Raw genomic sequence first — 20,481 nt, forward strand, 5'->3', positions numbered from 1 at the left:
TTTCCACATGCAGCAATACCACTTATGTTTATTTTTGTACATTATTTTTATTTAAAGAAAATTGGAAACTTTTATTAGGAAAGGGGCTTATTCACATATATACGCACTTTTTAAAATATTTGAATCACTATTTTTCAGTCTTCATAGGGACTTATGTGTTACTGGGGGGGTAGGGGGGGGGGTTCTGCTTCTCCAGTTTATATGGTGCATTTTGTGTCAGAAAATGCTGGAAGTTGCATTTAGTTACTAGATAACTACAACTCCCAGCATGCCCTGATGCAGCCTATGGTTGTGTGGGTGTTGCAGCATGTTGCACTGTATAGTACAGTTAAGGTTATTGTGTAACATGCTGGGAGTTGTAGTTTTGGTTTGTGTCAGCTACAGAGCCATAGTCTGTGTCAAGGAATACTGGGAATTACAGTTAGTAACTACAACATCCAGCATGCCCTGATGCAGCCTATAGCTCTGCAGCTGACCCGAACCAAAACTACAACTCCCAGCATGTTGCACTTTATAGTTCTACAGTTTAGGTTATGGTCCAACATGCTGGGAGTTGTAGTTTTGGTTCGGGCGTGTTTGCGTGCATCCGTGGGGCTCTTGGTTGGCCGGTGAGTATGAAGGGGGCGGGATTCTGGGGGTGCAATTTAGTGCGGGTGCCACTAAAAATAAATAAAATTAGATGGCACAACTGCCCTAATGCCCGTCTGCTCCTATACAAAACATTTATGCATACACATATCATACATGCACCAGCCACTGCCCCCATATACACACACACACACACACACACACACCCGCCACTGCCCCCCCCAACATCATACATTACATACACTCACACCATACATATACACCATACATATACACATATCATACATGCACCAGCCACTGCCCCCATATACACACACACACACACACCCGCCACTGCCCCCCCCAACATCGTACATTACATACACTCACACCATACATATACACCATACATATACACATATCATACATGCACCAGCCACTGCCCCCATATACACACACACACACACCCGCCACTGCCCCCCCCAACATCATACATTACATACACTCACACCATACATATACACCATACATATGCACACATCATACATACACCCACCACTGCCCACCCCACATCATACATTACATACATACACATCACACTTAGACATTATACACACATCATACATTACATACACATCACACATAGACAGACAGACATCATACACACATCATACATTACATACACATCACACATAGACAGACATCATACACACATCATTCATTACATACACATCACACATAGACATCATACACACATACACTCACACCATACATATCCACCAGTGTTTCCCAACCAGGGTGCCTCCAGCTGTTGCAAAACTACAACTCCCAGCATGCCCAGGGCATGCTGGGAGTTGTAGTTTTGCAACAGCTGGAGGCACCCTGGTTGGGAAACACTGATATACACCATACATATGCACACATCATACATACACCTGCCGCTGCCCCCCCCATCATACATTACATACACACATCACACATACACTCACACCCTACATATACAACCACCCTTCCTGCCGCCGCCTGCATTCTTGGTCTCCTCACCTGAGCCGCCATGAGTGGACATCAGAGCTGTAGTCCCGGCCGGTGTGAGGTGAGATTTCCGTCCTCTCCTCTCTCCCCTCCCCCCTGCTCTGTGTTTTCCCCGTGCAAACAAGCAACCTCCCCGTGGTGGATTAGGTCCTTGGGAGACAGAGCAGGGGAGGGGGAGGGATAGAGCTGTGTGCGGGGGATGGAGCTGTGCACGGAGCTGTCTATATCCGTTCTCTCACCCTGCTGTGTCTTCTGAGCTCCGTCCATCCTCCGGGAGGGGAGATAAGGGGGCTCTGCAGTCAGCTGGAGGCCGCCGCCCCCTCCATACACTCTGTGTGAGGTGGAGACTTCCATCGGCTCCTGCACCTCACACCGACATTAAAGAAAATAAGGGGGAAGTCTGTCTGTCCCTGCTAGCCCGATACAGGGCTAAATCTATGAACAATTCACCTGCCCGGCGCCCAAAACTACTTGTCCCGGGCGTCGGGCTATAGGATTTCCACATCCCTGTAGTAGGTACAGTTTTACATGGTAAGTAGACTATTGTCTACTGGAGGAGGAAATGTTAATGTTGTCCTTCATGTAGACACCCAAGGGGACCTTTGTCAAAATTAAATCTAATTTATAGTGGCCGTCAGACCCTTACTCAATGTCTAACGTCCCCTGACATAAATGGCAAAAAAAAAACTCCCAGTACCTGCTTATATTGTTCTGTCATTGACTCTTGGCTGAAAAATCTTTAGACCAACAATATTAAATGTCGTGGACTGGTTTAACATTAGCTTTGCATTTGCAGACAGTTCCTGTGTGAGTGTTTCCAATTCTGTCAGTAGTGTTGACACAATTGCAGTTTGTAGTCTGCTAATAAGACACAGCTGAAAGAACCTGAGAAATATGCTTTCACTGGACATCTTAGAAGGGGAGTAACATTATCCCATGCACACACCTTTTTAGGTCCCTTTCTTGCTGATTTCTATTTAACTCCTTAGACACAATGGACTTATATTTATGTCCATTGTCCACTCCCGTTATATGAAGTGTTCTCAGGAGCTGAGCGTGCTTCATACCCAGCACATCCCAGTTTATAAAGCCGGACATCGCTGTTCGGGTTGATGTCCGGTATTATCCCTTTAGACACCGTGATCAAAGTTGATTGCGTGTCTAAAACAGGAGAAAAGTCATCCCGGCTACCTTAGTGGGCTTTTAGCACTGTTCAGTGTATGCAATCTAAGGATTGCATGTAATAGTTCCCTATGGGGACTAAAAAATTGTGTAAAAATAAAAAATAAAAGTTAATAAATGTGCATTAACCCCTTCCCTAATACAAGTTTGAATCACCGCCTCTTTTCCCATAAAACAGAAATAAACATATGTGGTAGCACCATGTGCGTAACTGTCCAAACTAAAAAAATTACATTAATTAAACCGCACAGTCAATGGTGTACATGTAAAAAAAAATCAAAAGTCCAAAATTGCGTATTTTTGGTCACTTTGTATACTCTAAAAAAATTATAAAAAGCGATCATAAAGTCTCATCAAAACAAAAATGGTACTGATAAAAATTACAGACCATGACACAGAAAATGACCCCCCATACAGCCCCGTATACGGAAAAATCGAAAAGTTATAGGGGTCAGAAGAGGACAATTTTTAAACATGCCAATTTTCGTACAAATAGTTATAATTATTTAAAAGCAGTAAAACAAAATAAAACCTATATAGGTTGGGTGTCATTTTAATTGTATGGCCCTACAGAATAAAGATAAGGTGTCATTTTTACCGAAAAGTCCATTGCGTAGAATTGGAAGCTCCCAAAATAAAAAATAAATTTTTTACAGTTTTTACATTTTGTGGTAAAATGATTGAAGTAATTACAAAGAACAATTGATGGCGCAAAAACAAGCTCTCATATGGAAAATTTTAAGTGTTGCAATGTTTAGAAGTGAGGTGGAAAATACAAAAGTGCATAAGTGTAAAAACCTGTGGTCCTTAAAGGGGTATTCCAGGTAAAACCTTTTTATATATCAACTGTCTCTGGAAAGTTAAACAGATTTGTAAATTACAAATAACAATAGGTGGGGGTACTCTATCTATCTCACAGTGTATTGTCCGAGAAATTAGCCTAGAATGGTATCCTCTAACCACTGGAGAAAATAATAAAAAGCAGAAAAATTTGGCTGGTTTTTAAGATTTGTAAATTACTTCTATTAAAAAATCTTAATCCTTCCAATAGTTATTAGCTTCTGAAGTTTTCTGTCTAACTGCTCAATGATGATGTCACGTCCCGGGAGCTGTGCAGTTCCTATGGGGATATTCTCCCAACATGCACAGCTCCCGGGATGTGACATCATCATTGAGCAGTTAGACAGAAAACTTCAGAAGCTAATAACTATTGGAAGGATTAAGAATTTTTAATAGAAGTAATTTACAAATCTGTTTAACTTTCAGGAGCCAGTTGATATATATAAAAAGGTTTTGCCTGGAATACCCCTTTAAGGTGGGTATAAGGTTTAAGGTTTTTTCACTTATGCACTTTCGTATTTTCCACCTCACTTCTAAACATCACAACACTTAAAATTTTCCATATGAGAGCTTGTTTTTGCGCCATCAATTGTTCTTTGTAATTACTTCAAGCATTTTACCACAAAACGTAAAAATTGTAAAAAAAAATTTGTTAATTTTGGGAGCTTCCGATTCTACACAATGGACTTTTCGGTAAAAATGAGACCTTATCTTTATTCTGTAGGGCCATACAATTAAAATGACACCCGACCTATATATGTTTTATGACGTGTCATCAGAGAGCAGTTAGACAGAAAACAACAACTCAACTTCAGAAGCTAATAACTATTGGAATGATTAAGATTTTTTAATAGAATTAATTTACAAATCTGTTTAACTTTCTGGAGCCAGTTAATATATAAAAAAAAGTTTTGGCCTGGAATACCCCTTTAACCCCTTAAGGACGCAGGACGTAAATGTACGTCCTGGTGAGGTGGTACTTAACGCACCAGGACGTACATTTACGTCCTAAGCATAACCGCGGGCATCGGAGCGATGCCCGTGTCATGCGCGGCTGATCCCGGCTGCTGATCGCAGCCAGGGACCCGCCGGCAATGGCCGACGCCCGCGATCTCACGGGCGTCCGCCATTAACCCCTCAGGTGCCGGGATCAATACAGATCCCGGCATCTGCGGCAGTTCGCGATTTAAATGAACGATCGGATCGCCCGCAGCGCTGCTGCGGGGATCCGATCATTCATAACACCGCACGGAGGTCCCCTCTCCTTCCTCCGTGCGGCTCCCGGCGTCTCCTGCTCTGGTCTGTGATCGAGCAGACCAGAGCAGAAGATTACCGATAACACTGATCTGTTCTATGTCCTATACATAGAACAGATCAGTATTAGCAATCATGGTATTGCTATGAATAGTCCCCTATGGGGACTATTCAAGTGTAAAAAAAAAATGTTAAAAAATGTAAAAGTAAAAGTAAAAAAAAGTGAAAAATCCCCTCCCCCAATAAAAAAGTAAAACGTCCGTTTTTTCCTATTTTACCCCCAAAAAGCGTAAAAAAACATTTTTTATAGACATATTTGGTATCGCCGCGTGCGTAAATGTCCGAACTATTAAAATAAAATGTTAATGATCCCGTACGGTGAACGGCGTGAACGAAAATTTTTTTTAAAAAGTCCAAAATTCCTACTTTTTTAATACATTTTATTTTAAAAAAATTATAAAAAATGTATTAAAAGTTTTTTATATGCAAATGTGGTATCAAAAAAAAGTACAGATCATGGCGCAAAAAATGAGCCCCCATACCGCCACTTATACGGAAACATAAAAAAGTTAGAGGTCATCAAAATAAAGGGATTATAAACGTACTAATTTGGTTAAAAAGTTTGTGATTTTTTTTAAGCGCAACAATAATATAAAAGTATATAATAATGGGTATCATTTTAATCGTATTGACCCTCAGAATAAAGAACACATGTCATTTTTACCATAAATTGTACGGCGTAAAAACAAAACCTTCCAAAATTAGCAAAATTGCGTTTTTCGTTTTAATTTCCCCACAAAAATAGTGTTTTTTGGTTGAGCCATACATTTTATGATATAATGAGTGATGTCATTACAAAGGACAACTGGTCGCGCAAAAAACAAGCCCTCATACTAGTCTGTGGATGAAAATATAAAAGAGTTATGATTTTTAGAAGGCGAGGAGGAAAAAATGAAAACGTAAAAATTAAATTGTCTGAGTCCTTAAGGCCAAAATGGGCTGAGTCCTTAAGGGGTTAAGGGGTTAAATAATAGTTGCATTGCTTGCAAAAAGAGGGCACTATGTAGGTAACATTTGTGGACTTTCTTTAGCATATGTTTCCTATTGATGACATTAAAGTGTCTCTGTAAAAAAGAAAAAGAAAAACTTCTGACAAAGTTTTAATTGGTTGAGGTCTGGATACAGGGACCCCCACTGATCGCTACAATTAACAGGGAAAGTTAGAAAGTTCTTGTTCTCACCATCATCTCTTTACTGCAGAAGATGGATTCTATATAAAGTCTACAGAGCCCATCTCCTGCAGCTGGGAAATGGCGGAGAGGACAACCAAGACCCCAACCAATTAACACTTTTCACGTCTCTATGCAGTATAAAATGTTAGTTTAAAATTGCCATTAAACAATAAACAATACGATTATTCTTATTCATAATCTCTCCATATGAAAGAACTACCAAACATAAGTACTGACATGGTTAAAGGGATATTCCAGGCAAAAACTTTTTTTTATATATCAACTGGCTCCGGAAAGTTAAACAGATTTGTACTTCTATTAAAAAATCTTAATCCTTCCAATAGTTATTAGCTTCTGAAGTTGAGTTGCTGTTTTCTGTCTAACTGCTTTCTAATGACTCACGTCCCGGGAGCTGTCCAGCTCCTACATGCAAGGGATATTCTCCCATCATGCACAGCTCCCATGACGTGACATCATCATTGAGCAATTAGACAGAAAACTTCAGAAGCTAATAACTATTGGAAGGATTAAGAATTTTTAATAGAAGTAATTTACAAATCTGGTTAACTTTCCGGAGCCAGTTGATATATATATATAAAAAAAAAGTTTTTGCCTGGAATACCCCTTTAAATTTACACTGATTTCAGCTGTGTTCTATGTGTATTCCATAAGAAAATCTACAATAAATATTTCCCAAAATATAGGGCACCATTATTTGTATTATTCTCCATAGTTTATATGGCACAGATTTGAAAATCAGCTCGTGAAATGAAATAAGTGACATATGTCTTATTGATGCTCTTCCGCATACAAACTGCATCATAGGCCAAGACATGGATTAGCTACATTCTATGGAACAAATCTTCATCCAAAACTGTTCATGCAAGGTGAAAATTCCACTTCAGAAACGTTTCTATTCAAATGATAGTTTATATCTAGAACACTGAGGCCTCATTCAGTCAAGCTATTGTACTCTAACAGCTTGTTGTCAAGGTCTACATTACTGTACAATATGCTTATACAAACATACTTAGCAAAGGGATTTGAAGTAAACATAAGGTCAGTGTGCAAAAAGAAAGGGAAAGATAGCTATAGTGGTAAAGTAATGGAAATGCAGCTTTAAGTTATAGGGAACAGAGCCATATTATTATCAAAACACATGTAAGAGAGTTCACAAAGATGACTATATAGCAGAATAGAAATTATCCACAATTCGAAGTTTAATTGAATGAGGCCTTGTTTTCTGCCTGAGCTACTTTTAACAGCATTTAGAGATCTACGTCATAACAACCACTCAAACAAAAGAAAACTTTAATTTAGTGCTGACTTTTATGGAAGAGTGTTCTAGGCATGCTCTGGGACCTGTACTGAGGTCATTGGGTGTGGAGGAGGGAGGGGAGCTATGTCCAACACCTATTGAGAATGGTGTTAAGGGGTACTCCGGTGGATAAGATTTTTGGCTGTATTGCATCTTCTTTTAAATGTTCATGTTTTTTACAATTGTCATGTATTATATATTTGTGTAGCATGTGTTTTTTTTCTTACCCGTTTGTGGGCCAGGAATTTCTGTAATTCTGTGTTGGATCTCTTATTGTTGTCCACATGTTAGGATTAGGCTGTGGACAACATGTCAGGGCTTTTTTTTTTCTCTGTTCTTTCAGAACTGCATGAGAGAGATAAGCCACGCCCCCTCATCTCCCCCTCCTGGAGGACGCAGGTCTGCATGAGAGAAAGAAGCCAGAGCAGGGGGAGAGAGAGGACATACACAGCTCATCTCCCCTCCCCCTGCTCTGTCTTTTGAGGAGCAGGTCGGCACTGAAAGAAGACAGAGAAGACAAGTGTTATCTGAAGGGGAGGATAACAAAGTGCACCGGCTGGGGATGTATAGACTGCAGGGGAATAAATCTCAGACTGGGGATGATTTCTGTGTGTGAAGGGGGGGGGGGGGGGACTCCTAAATGACACATGCTGGGAGTTTTAGTCCCTGTTATGTGTGTGTGTATTCTAGTGTTTACAAACCAGTGTGCCTCCAGCTGTTGCAAAACTACAACTCCCAGCATGCCTGGACAGACTTTGGGCATGCTGGGAGTTGTAGATTTGTAACAGCTGGAGGCACACTGGTTGGAAATCACTGTTCTAGCCTATTCAGCATACACATCAGTGTTTCCAAACCAGTGTGCCTCCAGCTGTTGTAAAACTACAACTCCCAGCATGCCCTGACAGCCTTTTTGCATGCTGGTTTTGCAACAGCTGGAGGCACACTGATTGGAAACACTGGCATTGCCTATTCAGTATATTACAAACAAAGTGCATTGTTTCCCAACCAGGGTGTCTTCAGCTGTATCAAAACTACAACTCCCAGCATGCCCGGACATCTTTTGGCTGTCTGAGCATGCTGGTAGTAGTTTTGCAACACCTGGAGGCACCCTGGTTGGGAAACACTGGTGTATGCCCTATAGAGGTGTGGTGAACTACAACCCCCAGGAGACTACAGAGGCAGCATGCTGGTGTTATACCACAGACTGAAGACTCCTGAATGACACATGCTGGGAGTTGTAGTCCCTTTTGTGTGTATGCCAGTGTATCCCAACCAAGGTTGAATATATTAGTGTGCTGTGTATAAGGGGGCTGACCCGGGAAAATAGTAGGGTGGGTAAAGGGCGGAACAAAGAAAAACAAAAAAAGGAGCCGCCCCAAACCAGCAAGGCATGTGGCATGCTGGGATTTGTAGTTTTCAGCACAGCAAGAAACAGGAAATAGAAGCAAAGATAGGAAAACAAAGTGGGGGATAAAAAGACAACAAAGAACGGATATAGAGTAGCCTAAACAACAAGAATAGAAATGAAACAAAACAAATAGGGTAAGTCAAAAACAGAAAAACAAGTTGACCACCGGAGTACCCCTTTAAGCCTTTGTAATATATAGCAAGATGTTACATATTGTGATGACTGAGAGATTGCTGAAAAGTAGTCTCTGCAGAAGAGGGAACATCAGCTTATTTTTCGGCTCAGTGTGGAAACTGCAGGATTTATGTCTGTGTAAAAAAAATTATATGGAAATTTACAAAAACATAACCAAAATGTCTTATAAAATATGGTTGAATGGGTTTTTCTGCAGGGGGAGGCAGCTTCCATCACTGAACATTGTGCATGGGCCACCGAAGCCAATCATTGGCTTCAGCATCCACATTTCACTCGAACATGAACATTGAGGCCAGTGATTGGTTGCAGCAGCTCATGTTCAGTATACAGTCGCAATACACTTCCACTTGTAACTGTATACTGATCTTCAGAGTGGTAACATTGTGGGACTGGGAGCAAGCGGCGGTGAATGATGTTTTTTGTCCTTCTATTGCCTGCTAGCCAGCCTTCTTTTGGAAAAGGCTGAAGAAAATCTTAAAACAGAACAATCCGATTTCTACAATTGGTTATTTTCTGATGACACATTCCCTTTAAGTGTGCTTAAGGATAGTCATCATGATAAAACAATGAAGAGTTCTTATCTTTGAAAAGTGAAGTCTTCCCCTTTCTTGCAGTTGCAGGCTGAGCTACTTTGTACACAGTAAACAGCACTTTTACAAGATAAACAGTATCTCTATAAAATAGGCAATGACTTCCTTCTGCCTGATTGAGATCACCCTTAAAATCTGTCTGCTACCATCATATAACAAGTGTAAGAGATCTGTTTTCTGCTGAACTGATATATATATTTGCATGTGGGATATTGCAGAGAGATGAAAGGATACAGCAGATCCGCTGCCTCTATATCTGTTGTAGGCTCTTATCTGCCCTTATTTTGTCTGAGAGAGAAAATGTAAAATAAAAAATAAACTGGAGACGCCGTCTCTTTAAAAGCCTTTTGATTGTAGCACAGTACATCATTTGAAATGCACTGAGGAAGTCGCTTTGATTGCTGAATATGTGTCATAATTTACAAGTATCCAGATGTTCGAGTCGTGGATCATTTCTATTCTGCTATATATTCGTCTTCGTGAACCCTTTTACATGTGTTTTGCTAATAATATGGCTCTGTTCCTGCTTACATAAAGCTGAATTTGCATTGCTTGAACACTACGGCTGCTTCTCCCCTTTCTTTTTGTATACTGGCTCTTATCTTGTTCTAATGTTTACTTCAAATCTCTTTGATAAGTATATTTGTATATGTATATTGCACAGTATTGTAGACCTCGACAACAATGCTGTCAGAGTACAATACCTTGATTGAACGAGGCCTCAGTGTTCTGGATCAAAACTATCATTTTAATAGAAAAATTCATACTTCAAAGAGCACAATTCTATTGAAGTCTATGAAACTAGTAGCACTAAAAATGAATGATGCGACTTTGCAAGGAGTAAGATTACTTCTTAATGAGTGAAATTTAACAAGCATGGGCCATTGCTGTATAATAAGAAAGTCATAATCTTTCATTTCTGTGAAGCTCTGCATGGGAAGGAGCTTTCTAGCCACTTCATCCATGCTTTGTTTCACCGTGTATCAATATCTAGTGTCAACTTCCCACAGAGGCATTGCCACTTTTCATAAATGTTTGATGAGATTAAGGGAGAAAGAACAGTAAATAAATGTGAGTATAAAAAGGTTAGTATTTTCAATGGTAAAAACACTGGCTGCATTTCTGCTTGCAAATGCCATCTACACTATGAACTCATTGAACCGTTCATATTAACATGTTCAAGAGAGTGCACTCTACTGTTTTACAGTTTTTGCTGTATATTCTATAATTAAAATTAGCATTTTACAATGCCGCAGTGCCGCTTTTCCTAATTTCTCGCAAGCAAATTGTCGGGTATGGAATTGCCTCATTAAGTGTTCTTAACTACTAAACTTCATTTTAGCACATATAAAAAAAAAGTATGTGGAATTATAGCTCTTGCACGTTTTGTGATCTGGCATTTCTAATGACCAACAAAGGCCTAGATGTTCTTGATAATGTTATTATTGATGTGTTTGTGTAAGATGGGCTGGAATATCTCTCTCCTGGGTACATCATTAGAACTGGCAGCCAAATTTTGTAGGTAATGAACAAAAAATCTAGTCTAATGTGTCACTGAGTTCCAAATATCAAATTGTTTTCTTACCAGACAAATCTCTTGAAAGTCTCTCTCTCTCTCTCTCTCTCTCTCTCTCTCTCTCTCTCTCTCTCTCTCTCTCTCTCTCTCTATATATATATTATTTCGGACAATTCCGTTGCGTTGGGAGATGACGGGATGAAGGTGCTCAGAGGCTAACAGCTGTTTTTGCGAACAACCGTGCGCTTCTTCTGGCCTCTGAGGCCGGAAGAAGCGCATGGCTGTGCGCAAAAGCGGCTGTTAGCCTCTAAATACCTTCATCTCGTCGTCTCCCAGCGCAACGGAATTGTCCGAAATTCAGTAAGTCACAGGACTGGTGAGTGCAAGTAAACATTCTTTCTCTATATTGCATATGTACACTAGCACTTGACTTCACTTAGCACCCCGGCAGTGAAACGTTATTTAGCAGCTACGGCCACTGACACCGCAATCAACACTCCCATACCCAGGTCTGAAAATACAAACAAAAAAGAGCAGTGCCCTCCAAAAATATACACACAAACAAATATTATCTATATCAGTTCTTCTCAAACTGTGTGAAGTGTTGGGGAGGCACAGCTGGAGAAGCAGTTTTAAGTAACTTTAAGATGCACAGTCCTTTCAATGGTCTCAACGATATCTGGCTTAACAACATTATTAACTAATTTTGCTGTTATTTTCATGTTATATTGAGCTTAGAAGACAAATGAAAGGTAAATTAGGCAATATTTGTAATTTGTGCATTGACTTCCACCACAAATGGTGATGCCCAGGCATCCCTTAATCTGTTTGATAACTCAGGGTTAAAGGGGTATTTAAATATGAGATTTACAGAATATCTTATTGGGGTATATTCACATGAGGCAGATTTGTTGCAGAAACTCAGAATCATTCATCTAAATAGGTTATGTTGTCATGGCAAACATGTAGATGAATGGAACAAACACGGAAATTTTTTACAACAAATCTGACAGGTTTACCGTAAATGTCGGATAGGGTTTTGGCCTACCTCTATGGGTGATACAGGGGTAGGGCACCCTATTTAAACATAGAAATGGGTCCCATTTAAAGAATATCTTTCGGAGATTAAAAACCTCTTTAACAATGGATTCTCATTGAGCATGTAATGCAATAGATTAATTATCTATTTTGTTATTTATTTACTTGTCTAATGTCAGCTCAGCATATTATAGGGGATATGATAGAAACTTTTAAATACATGAAGGGAATCATCACGGTAAAGGAGGAGAGCATATTTAAAAGAAGAAAAACTACAAGAGGACATAGTTTTAAATTAGAGGGGCAAAGGTTTAAAAGTAATATCAGGAAGTATTACTTTACTGAGAGAGTAGTGGATGCATGGAATAGCCTTCCTGCAGAAGTGGTCACTGCAAATACAGTGAAGGAGTTTAAGCATGCATGGGATAAGCATAAGGCTATCCTTCATATAAGATAGGGCCAGGGACTATTCATAGGATTCAGATTATTGGGCAGACTAGATGGGCCAAATGGTTCTTATCTGACGACACATTCTATGTTTCATGTTAACCCCCATCCACAGTATAAAGTACAAAATGCTGATCAGTGTAGGTCCAACCACTGGGACCCCCCAATCCTAAGAATGAGGAGAAAATTGTTTCTGGAGTGCACTGTTCATGGACAACCAGTTCATTTTGTGGGGCTTCGACTAGTAGGTTTTAGAAGCCCCTTATATAATGTGCTGGCCGCACGTGTGCAGTATGCTCCTTTCATTCACTTCCATTTTCTTTGGATAAGAGATAAGATGCTGAGATTGGAATACCTCTTTAAAATACAGGCAAACCAACAATATAGACCATATATTAAAAGCATAATTAAGGTATTTACTTTTTATTTGTAATACTTTAGTATTGTGTTTTTGAAACAGCATTTTTGTAGTGTTTTTTATGTTACATTTTATGGGCCCAAAAAAAAAAGAAAAAGAAAAAATGCTAACATAATATTAATTATGCAATGTTAGAACAAGCTCCTACATTGTAATTTTAGTAAAGTCTGACCTGACAGTGTTTAGAGGATAGTACCTAACCAGGACGAGAGATAATGTGAAGCACCATATTTCAACCAGGATATTGGAACCTTAGGCCTCCTTAATTCCACATTTTGTCTACGTTGGCAAAGGTATTCCAAAAGGCCAATATACAATTATGTCACTGTATACCTGGGTACTTTGTGGGTTTCTAAACCTATTATTGTGTGGTAAACTATGGGAATCCCTTATGCTATAAGTTCCCTAAGAATCATGCCAGCAAGGGGTAAGTTCTCCTCTTGTCTGCGGAATGCATTGGCATACCTGCAGGGGCATAGCTATAAGGGGTGCAGAGAATTTACTTGCACCTTGTGCGTATTTTCTATATGAGTAGTATAAGGAGTAGAGGACTATAAATGACGCATTATAACTGGGGGCTCTCTTACAGAATTTGCATTGGGGCCCAGAAGCCTCACGTTATGCCATTGCATACTGGGTACCAGAAGTTCCTTGTAGCCGTTTTTCTCAGACACATAAGGGGAGGTCATAATCAGTGACTCATTTAGAATGGCTTAGGGCCTAGGATATTTGGAATTTTTTTTATTTATTTGTAAACATGTCTACCCTATGCAATAGCCTAATCACATGATTGGTACATTTCTCACCCACATGTAACACACCTACATTATGTAAATTTTGCTAGTAATTTCTATGTTTTAAATATTTGGCGTAGACTATTCAAAAGGGAGCTAGTTTTATACCGCTACATATATAAGCAAATTGCAATGTAATTATACTGTAAATTTATTTAACACATTATTATTTTCTATTCCATTTATGTTTATTGCAGTGACCTGAGAAGTTTTGAATAGAATATGATTATTATTCATTGTATTCATTATAATGTATTAGATATAGTAAGGCAAAATATCTGCTCTACTCCAATTAGCTTCCTACGATAGCAGCGACCAACAGCTATCTCACCCAATGATTGACATATTCTATTTTTAGTGCCAGCATCCATTATCTCTGGCTTCCCTTGCCCTGTATTATCTTTGTGTGTGTTTAGGTTTTGTGTGAATAAACATATCTACTATATTAATGAGCTGTTTGGGGGCATTATGCAGTTGTGAATGATCTCTATACACAGCTCAATCCTTAGCTGTATCCTACAATATGCTAAGGGGGTTAAGGTTGCAACTAAACAACCATTCTGAGGTCATGAGCACAATTCATGGTCCTATTGGAGTAGAGATATTATGCAGATTTAGTTTAAATGAATATTGATCTAATTTATTCTCTATCTAAAACACATATATATATATATATATATATATATATATATATATATATATTATATACTAATTAAAAAAAATGGCCTAGGCCATGTGGAAGGAGTGCACAACCAACCCTAGGCCAGTCACCACTCCCACATGTCGGCTGCAAAAGACAACATTAGTCAGCAACTCTTAGGCTGGGTTTAGATTACAGAATATCAGCTTGAAAATCCTGGGGACACAGCTGGTGCTAGGACTGCTACAACCTGCACCATCTCTATAGGCGGCAATGCATTTTAGAGTGGAATCGGCTGAAAGAATGAATAAGTTGTGTAGAGTGCCACAGAGTCCTGTTGAAAACAATGGGAGGTTACTCCAGTGGAAGCCTCTCATTCACACTACAGATTTTCCGAATACAATTTTGCTTGGAAAATACAGTGCAGCAGCCTCCCATTGTTCTCAATTGGATTCTGCTTCCCAGTTCACACTACAGAATTTCCATGGCAGACTTTTCACCACGGAAATGCCGTACCCCATACTCTGCCAAAAGAATTCACATGTTCATTCTTTCAGCTGAATTTGTTGTGAAATGCATTGCCGTCTATTGAGGTGAAGCCCCCTCCAGACGGAATCGCCACCTGGAACATATCTGGGCGGAGGTTCTGTCATGTCAGTGAGCCCTAAGGGTGAAAACAGAGGCTGTTGGAAACAGGTGCTCAGTTTGCAAATCTGTTTGTGATTGGCAGCCTTCTGGCTACATGTAGCGGACTGCCCATATGTTTTTACCCATAACAAACTGAAATAAATGGGTCTGGTATAAATTTGCTACAATTGCAGTGCAAAAGCAAACAAGGACAAATGTACAACAGCATTGTTGAGGCCCTAAGATATATTAGTGCAGCCTCCACCACAGACATGGCAGTGGCGTGACTTTGAGTGGCTGCAACCCGCTAATGCTCTGCAGCCATTGCACTTGCCCAGCATTGCCGCTCACCTCAGCTGCTGTCCAGTACAGCAGATTTGCTGGACCAGCAAATGTAGTGAGTGAGCAACAATGCACACAGTATCCCCTCTCACCTAAAAGCCAATAGTTTGCTCTACTTCAGAGAAGCGCAGTGCACCAGCTTTCTGTTTTAACACAATATTGCACCACTATGATAATGGTGGTGAGCAGTACATCTGTATTTGGGCCCTTTCATGGAGCAGAATGTCTGGGCAGACATTCCATGGGCAGCAGGCCCAACTCAATCAGTTGGTGCTAAGATTGCTCAGAGGGCAATGCATTTCCGAACAGATTCTGTTGAATGTTTATTCTTTCAGCAAAGTCGGCAATTTGAATATCCACTGCAGAATTTGTGTCGAAAAAAAAGTAGAGTGCAGCAAAATTGCATTGCAAATAACGGGAGGCTGCTGCAACGGAATTTCCAAACAAAATTTTTGTGCCAGATTCTGCTTAGAAGGTTCGCTATGTGAATAGGCCCTTATAGTGCAAAGGTTTTCTGCTGGTTTCTGAACTGAATTCTCCTAGGTTGTCTCACTGATTCAGCGTTTGAGTAGTATTGTTCTGGTAAGTGTAGTTTTTACATCAGTAACTTTGTTGTAATAAATGGTTTATAAAAACTAACTTAAAGCTGGTTTACTGTTTCCAATAAGCTGAATAAGCTGTAATTATCTTTTTTACTATAATACAGGCTGCTGTTACTTACAAGATAAGTAATGTAGGGTTATTCATCCTATGAATTTATTGCAATTTTTTTTTTTTTAAATGTGAATTGTTTAACGTTTACCTGTCGTTAGCAATTTTTTTATATATATATGTAGATAATACCATTATATGTATATTTGTAATATACATTGGTTAAAAATGTGTATATTTTTGGGTGAAAAAATGCTGTCCCTGCAGCTATTGCCTGTGTGTCTCTATGAGAAGACCAAATACAGGAAGTGAGGGCAGGACAAGCAGGGCTCTGTGCAGGCTTCTGGCTTGTCAATCATCATGCTGTTTGAGCCAGGAGCATCTCACATAGCGTTACTGCAAGGAGCCCTCCTTGTCCTCAGTGAATAGAGCCCCGCTTGTCCTCAGTGCACAGAGCCCTGCTTGTCCTCCCTGCACAGAGCCCTGCTTGTTCTCCCTGTACAGAGCCCTGCTTGTCCTCAGTGCACAGTGCCCTTCTTGTCCTCACTGCACAGAGGCCTGCTTGTCCTCACTGCACAGAGGTCTGCTTGTCCTCACTGCACAGAGCCCTGCCTGTCCTCAGTGTACAAAGCCCTGCTTGTCCTCAGTGCACAGAGCCCTGCTTGTCCTCCCTGCACAGAGCCCTGCTTGTCTTCCCTGCACAGAGCCCTGCTTGTCTTCCCTGCACAGAGCCCTGCTTGTCTTCCCTGCACAGAGCCCTGCTTGTCTTCCCTGCACAGAGCCCTGCTTGTCTTCCCTGCACAGAGCCCTGCTTGTCCTCCCTGCACAGAGCCCTGCTTGTCCTCCCTGCACAGAGCCCTGCTTGTCCTCACTGCACAGAGCCCTGCTTGTCCTCACTGCACAGAGCCCTACTTGTCCTCACTGCACAGAGGCCTGCTTTTCCCTCACTGCACAGAGCCCTGTTTGTCCTCACTGCACAGAGGCCCGCTTGTCCTCACTGCACAGAGGCCCGCTTGTCCTCACTGCACAGAGCCCTGCTTGTCTACCCACACTTTATTTGATCTCTTTACAGAGACACAGGTAATAGCTGCTGGGACACAAATATACACATTTTTTAACCAATGTTTATTACAAATAAACATATAATGTTATTATCTACATTATTTAAAACAATTTTGCTAATGAAAGGTACACTTTAACCCCTTAACAACAACGGACATACATGTAAATCCTGATGCGCTGCTACTTAACACACCAGGACGTACATTTACATCCTGTACATGACACTAGCACTGGAGCGGTGCACGCTTCTTCCACCACAGGTACCATCTGTTATCAGCAGCCAGGCACCAACCAGTAATGGTGGACATCAGTGATCTCGCTGATGTCCGCCATTAACCTCTTACATGCCATGATCAATACAAATCCCTCCACATGCTCCTGGTTTCCTCACTTGCTCCTGGTTTTCTTCTCTGGCCTTTCTTCCTGCAGACCAGAAAAGTAGATTGCTTATAATGCATAGCACTGAACAGTTTTAGCAATCTAAAGATATAGATAGTCCCCCTTGAGGACATAAAAAGTGTCAAATAAGTATCAGAAAAAGTTGAGAAAAAATTAAAAAGCCCCTCCCCATTTTCCCCATTTTCCCCATTTTACTTAAAAAAGCGTAAAAAAAAATGATTAAACATATTCGGTATCTGCGTGGTCATAAATGGAATGTTAATGTTAACATTCCAAAAAAATTAAATAAAAAGTGATCAAAAAGTCACAATAATATCTACATTGAGGGGGTGGGGCATGATGTCACACAGGGGCGGAGTTGCATTGTCACAATACTCCGTCCCTGTGGTTGGGAGGCATAACATTGAGAGCCTCCAGTGCTTCCTGGAGTGCTTACAGGTGGGTGTTGCATGCTAGATTGTGGGGGTCCCCAGCGGTGGAACCCACGCGATCAGACATCTTATCCCTATCCTTTGGATAGGGTACAAGATGTCTTGGGGCCGTAGTACCCCTTTAAATGCGTCCTATGAGCTGAATGTGTCAGACAACGTATAGGACAGATACAATAAGTTCTCCCTTTTCAATATATAAATTAAACGGAGGCCTAGCACTCTGTTTTTTAAGAGCATTTATATATAGAAATGGAAAACAGTTATCATATGATTGGTGTATGGCGTCCCAGGCTTTCAGCATCCCTAGAGGAGAATGTCTATTGCTTCCCAGGGTCTCTCGGCAGCATCAAGTGACAGCTGCAGGAAATTTAAAAGTGAATTGCAGATTTCTAAGTATGAAGAGGTTGAACATCCTCTCTAATTGCTCAGAGAAGGGGCCGTGTTTCCGCACCGGGGTGTGAAAGAAAATGCTAGAGAAAGACTGAGATTCCATTGGGATGATTACATCCCTTTTTTTTCTTTTGTAGGACTCTGCAAAATGTTTTTGTAATGTGTCACTAAATATCTATAAGCTACGGATTTCTTTTGTGTACTATGATATCTGCCAAGAAAAGCAGCACACCATTTAGTATTGGTTTCTTAAGAGAAAATTATAGTCATTTTGTTGGTGCTAACAGTACCACAGTGAGCTGGAAATGTGCTGAGATTCTGAACAGTAGGTGATGAGGCTGGCAGCGGTTAAAGGGTTAAGCAGTAATGTGTAATTTGAACAGCATGTATAATTATCTCGAAGGAAATCAGAGTGTTCTAAGTATTGACAATGAATGAGTTTTATCGTTGAAACAATGGCAAAAAGTGCTATTTATGCAAGATAGCGCTGGGGCTTGGATGCCAGCCACCAACTGTTTTGACCTGTCAGATTTAAATCCCTGCTAATACTGAACCTATTAGTCTTTGTATTCTGGAAGGGGAAAGCAAATGAGAGCATCTTTATTGTAAATGGAATGGTAAATAGCACCTATATTAATTTTAGCAGCACATTTGGCAATTGTGTTTTGTTGCTCGTATATCTAGTGACATTCGCCTGCATAAAGCATAAAGCATTCTCTAAGTGGTGTTCATTACACAGGCTTGAGACTGAAAGCATGATTGGAGAAAAAGTCTTCTGACATGTTTTATACTAGAAGAGAACTAAAGAAAATCTCAACTACAGAGACTTTCCATGTATCCAGGAGATTTTCTTTTTCCTTTCTTAACAGAAGCTTATCCGAATATCTCCTGTGGCTAAAGATTTGTTCTTACTGATGTTTTTCATTATTTTAGTAGAACTGTCATTATAGAGGATTAAATATAATATATTTCCTAAATCTGAAAAATGTAAATGTAACCTTGCATGTATCTATGAATGTTTCATTTCACTTCATTATGATAGATCTCAGTCATACTAATCTGACGCTGCTAATGTACTGCATCCTGGTAAAACCAGAGAAGGTTCAAAGGTGCGGGCATTGGGATTGTAAGTAGAAATATTACTCTGTGTCATTCATATATATATTGGAAGCCAATAATCTCGGTTATATGAACATTATATCTAACCTGCTAGCCAATCGTGTAATGAAACACAGTTGTTTCAGATTACATTTACACAAGACATAAGGCACACACAGACTTTTAGGGGGGACCTGCTGAATTTCTGTGTGCCTTCAATTTCACAGTGTTTTGCAGGACACACTACCTGTGAAGGTGGTGTGGTGAGCTAATTTAAATATATTTATATATATATATATATATATATATATATATATATATATATATATATATATATATATACACACACACACACACACATACCATGAGGGTGGTTGATGATATTTTTATTAGCTTAATCCAGAAATGGTTCCAGCAGGAAGGCAACACATAAGTCCTTTCTGTATATTTCCCATTTACCCTTTAATCTATTTTTAGTCCTGACAGTGGTGGTTTATGAATCCTGTGGTAGGCCGCTTTTCTCCTTTCGCATATACATTTTTTGTAAAAAATAAAAAAAAACACAAGCATTGTTTGTTGATTTCAGTGATATTTTTTGGCTAGTTTGTTTTTATACAAATTTTGTTTATACATTTTTGTAGACATTTTTTCAAAATAGTTTTTTATTGCATGCTTTGGTTGCATGTTATTCTTGTGTAATTCAATGATTATTCTTTGAATCACAGGATTTGCAAATTTGAAACAAATCACTCCAAAAACACAACACATTTACATATGCCTTTTTTAAAGGGGTACTCCACTAGCCAGTGTCCCGGCTGTGTTAGAAACATTTAGTTCCGGACACTGTGCGTGCGCTGCGTGGGTCAGCCACACCCCCTTGTGATGTCGGGCCACGCCCATCAATGCAAGTCTATGGGAGAGGGTGTGGCGACAGCCACGCCCCCTCCCTTAGACTTGCATTGATGGGCGTGGCCTGACATCACAAGCGGGCGTGGTCAACCCCCGCAGCA

At 40.0% G+C, this 20,481-nt stretch overlaps 1 protein-coding gene and 1 long non-coding RNA gene across 5 annotated transcripts in view; one reads left to right on the forward strand and one right to left on the reverse strand.

Moving 5' to 3' along the window:
* PACRG (parkin coregulated) overlaps positions 1-20,481 on the forward strand; it is a 634,469-nt gene that overhangs the window by 374,027 nt on the left and 239,961 nt on the right. For 2 of the 4 annotated variants that reach the window (XM_056566798.1, XM_056566799.1), the window contains one exon: positions 19,416-19,499. The exons of the other annotated variants lie outside the window; for them this stretch is intronic. In XM_056566798.1, coding sequence (XP_056422773.1) covers positions 19,416-19,499 — 84 coding nt within the window. The remainder of the gene's footprint in view (positions 1-19,415; positions 19,500-20,481) is intronic. 4 annotated transcript variants of the gene reach the window in all.
* Positions 1-20,481, reverse strand: part of LOC130362404 (uncharacterized) — a 52,611-nt gene that overhangs the window by 16,708 nt on the left and 15,422 nt on the right. The gene's annotated exons all lie outside the window — the stretch shown is intronic.

The sequence above is a fragment of the Hyla sarda genome, chromosome 3 (genome assembly GCF_029499605.1).
Source record: "Hyla sarda isolate aHylSar1 chromosome 3, aHylSar1.hap1, whole genome shotgun sequence".
NCBI classification, from domain to species: Eukaryota; Metazoa; Chordata; class Amphibia; order Anura; family Hylidae; genus Hyla; species Hyla sarda.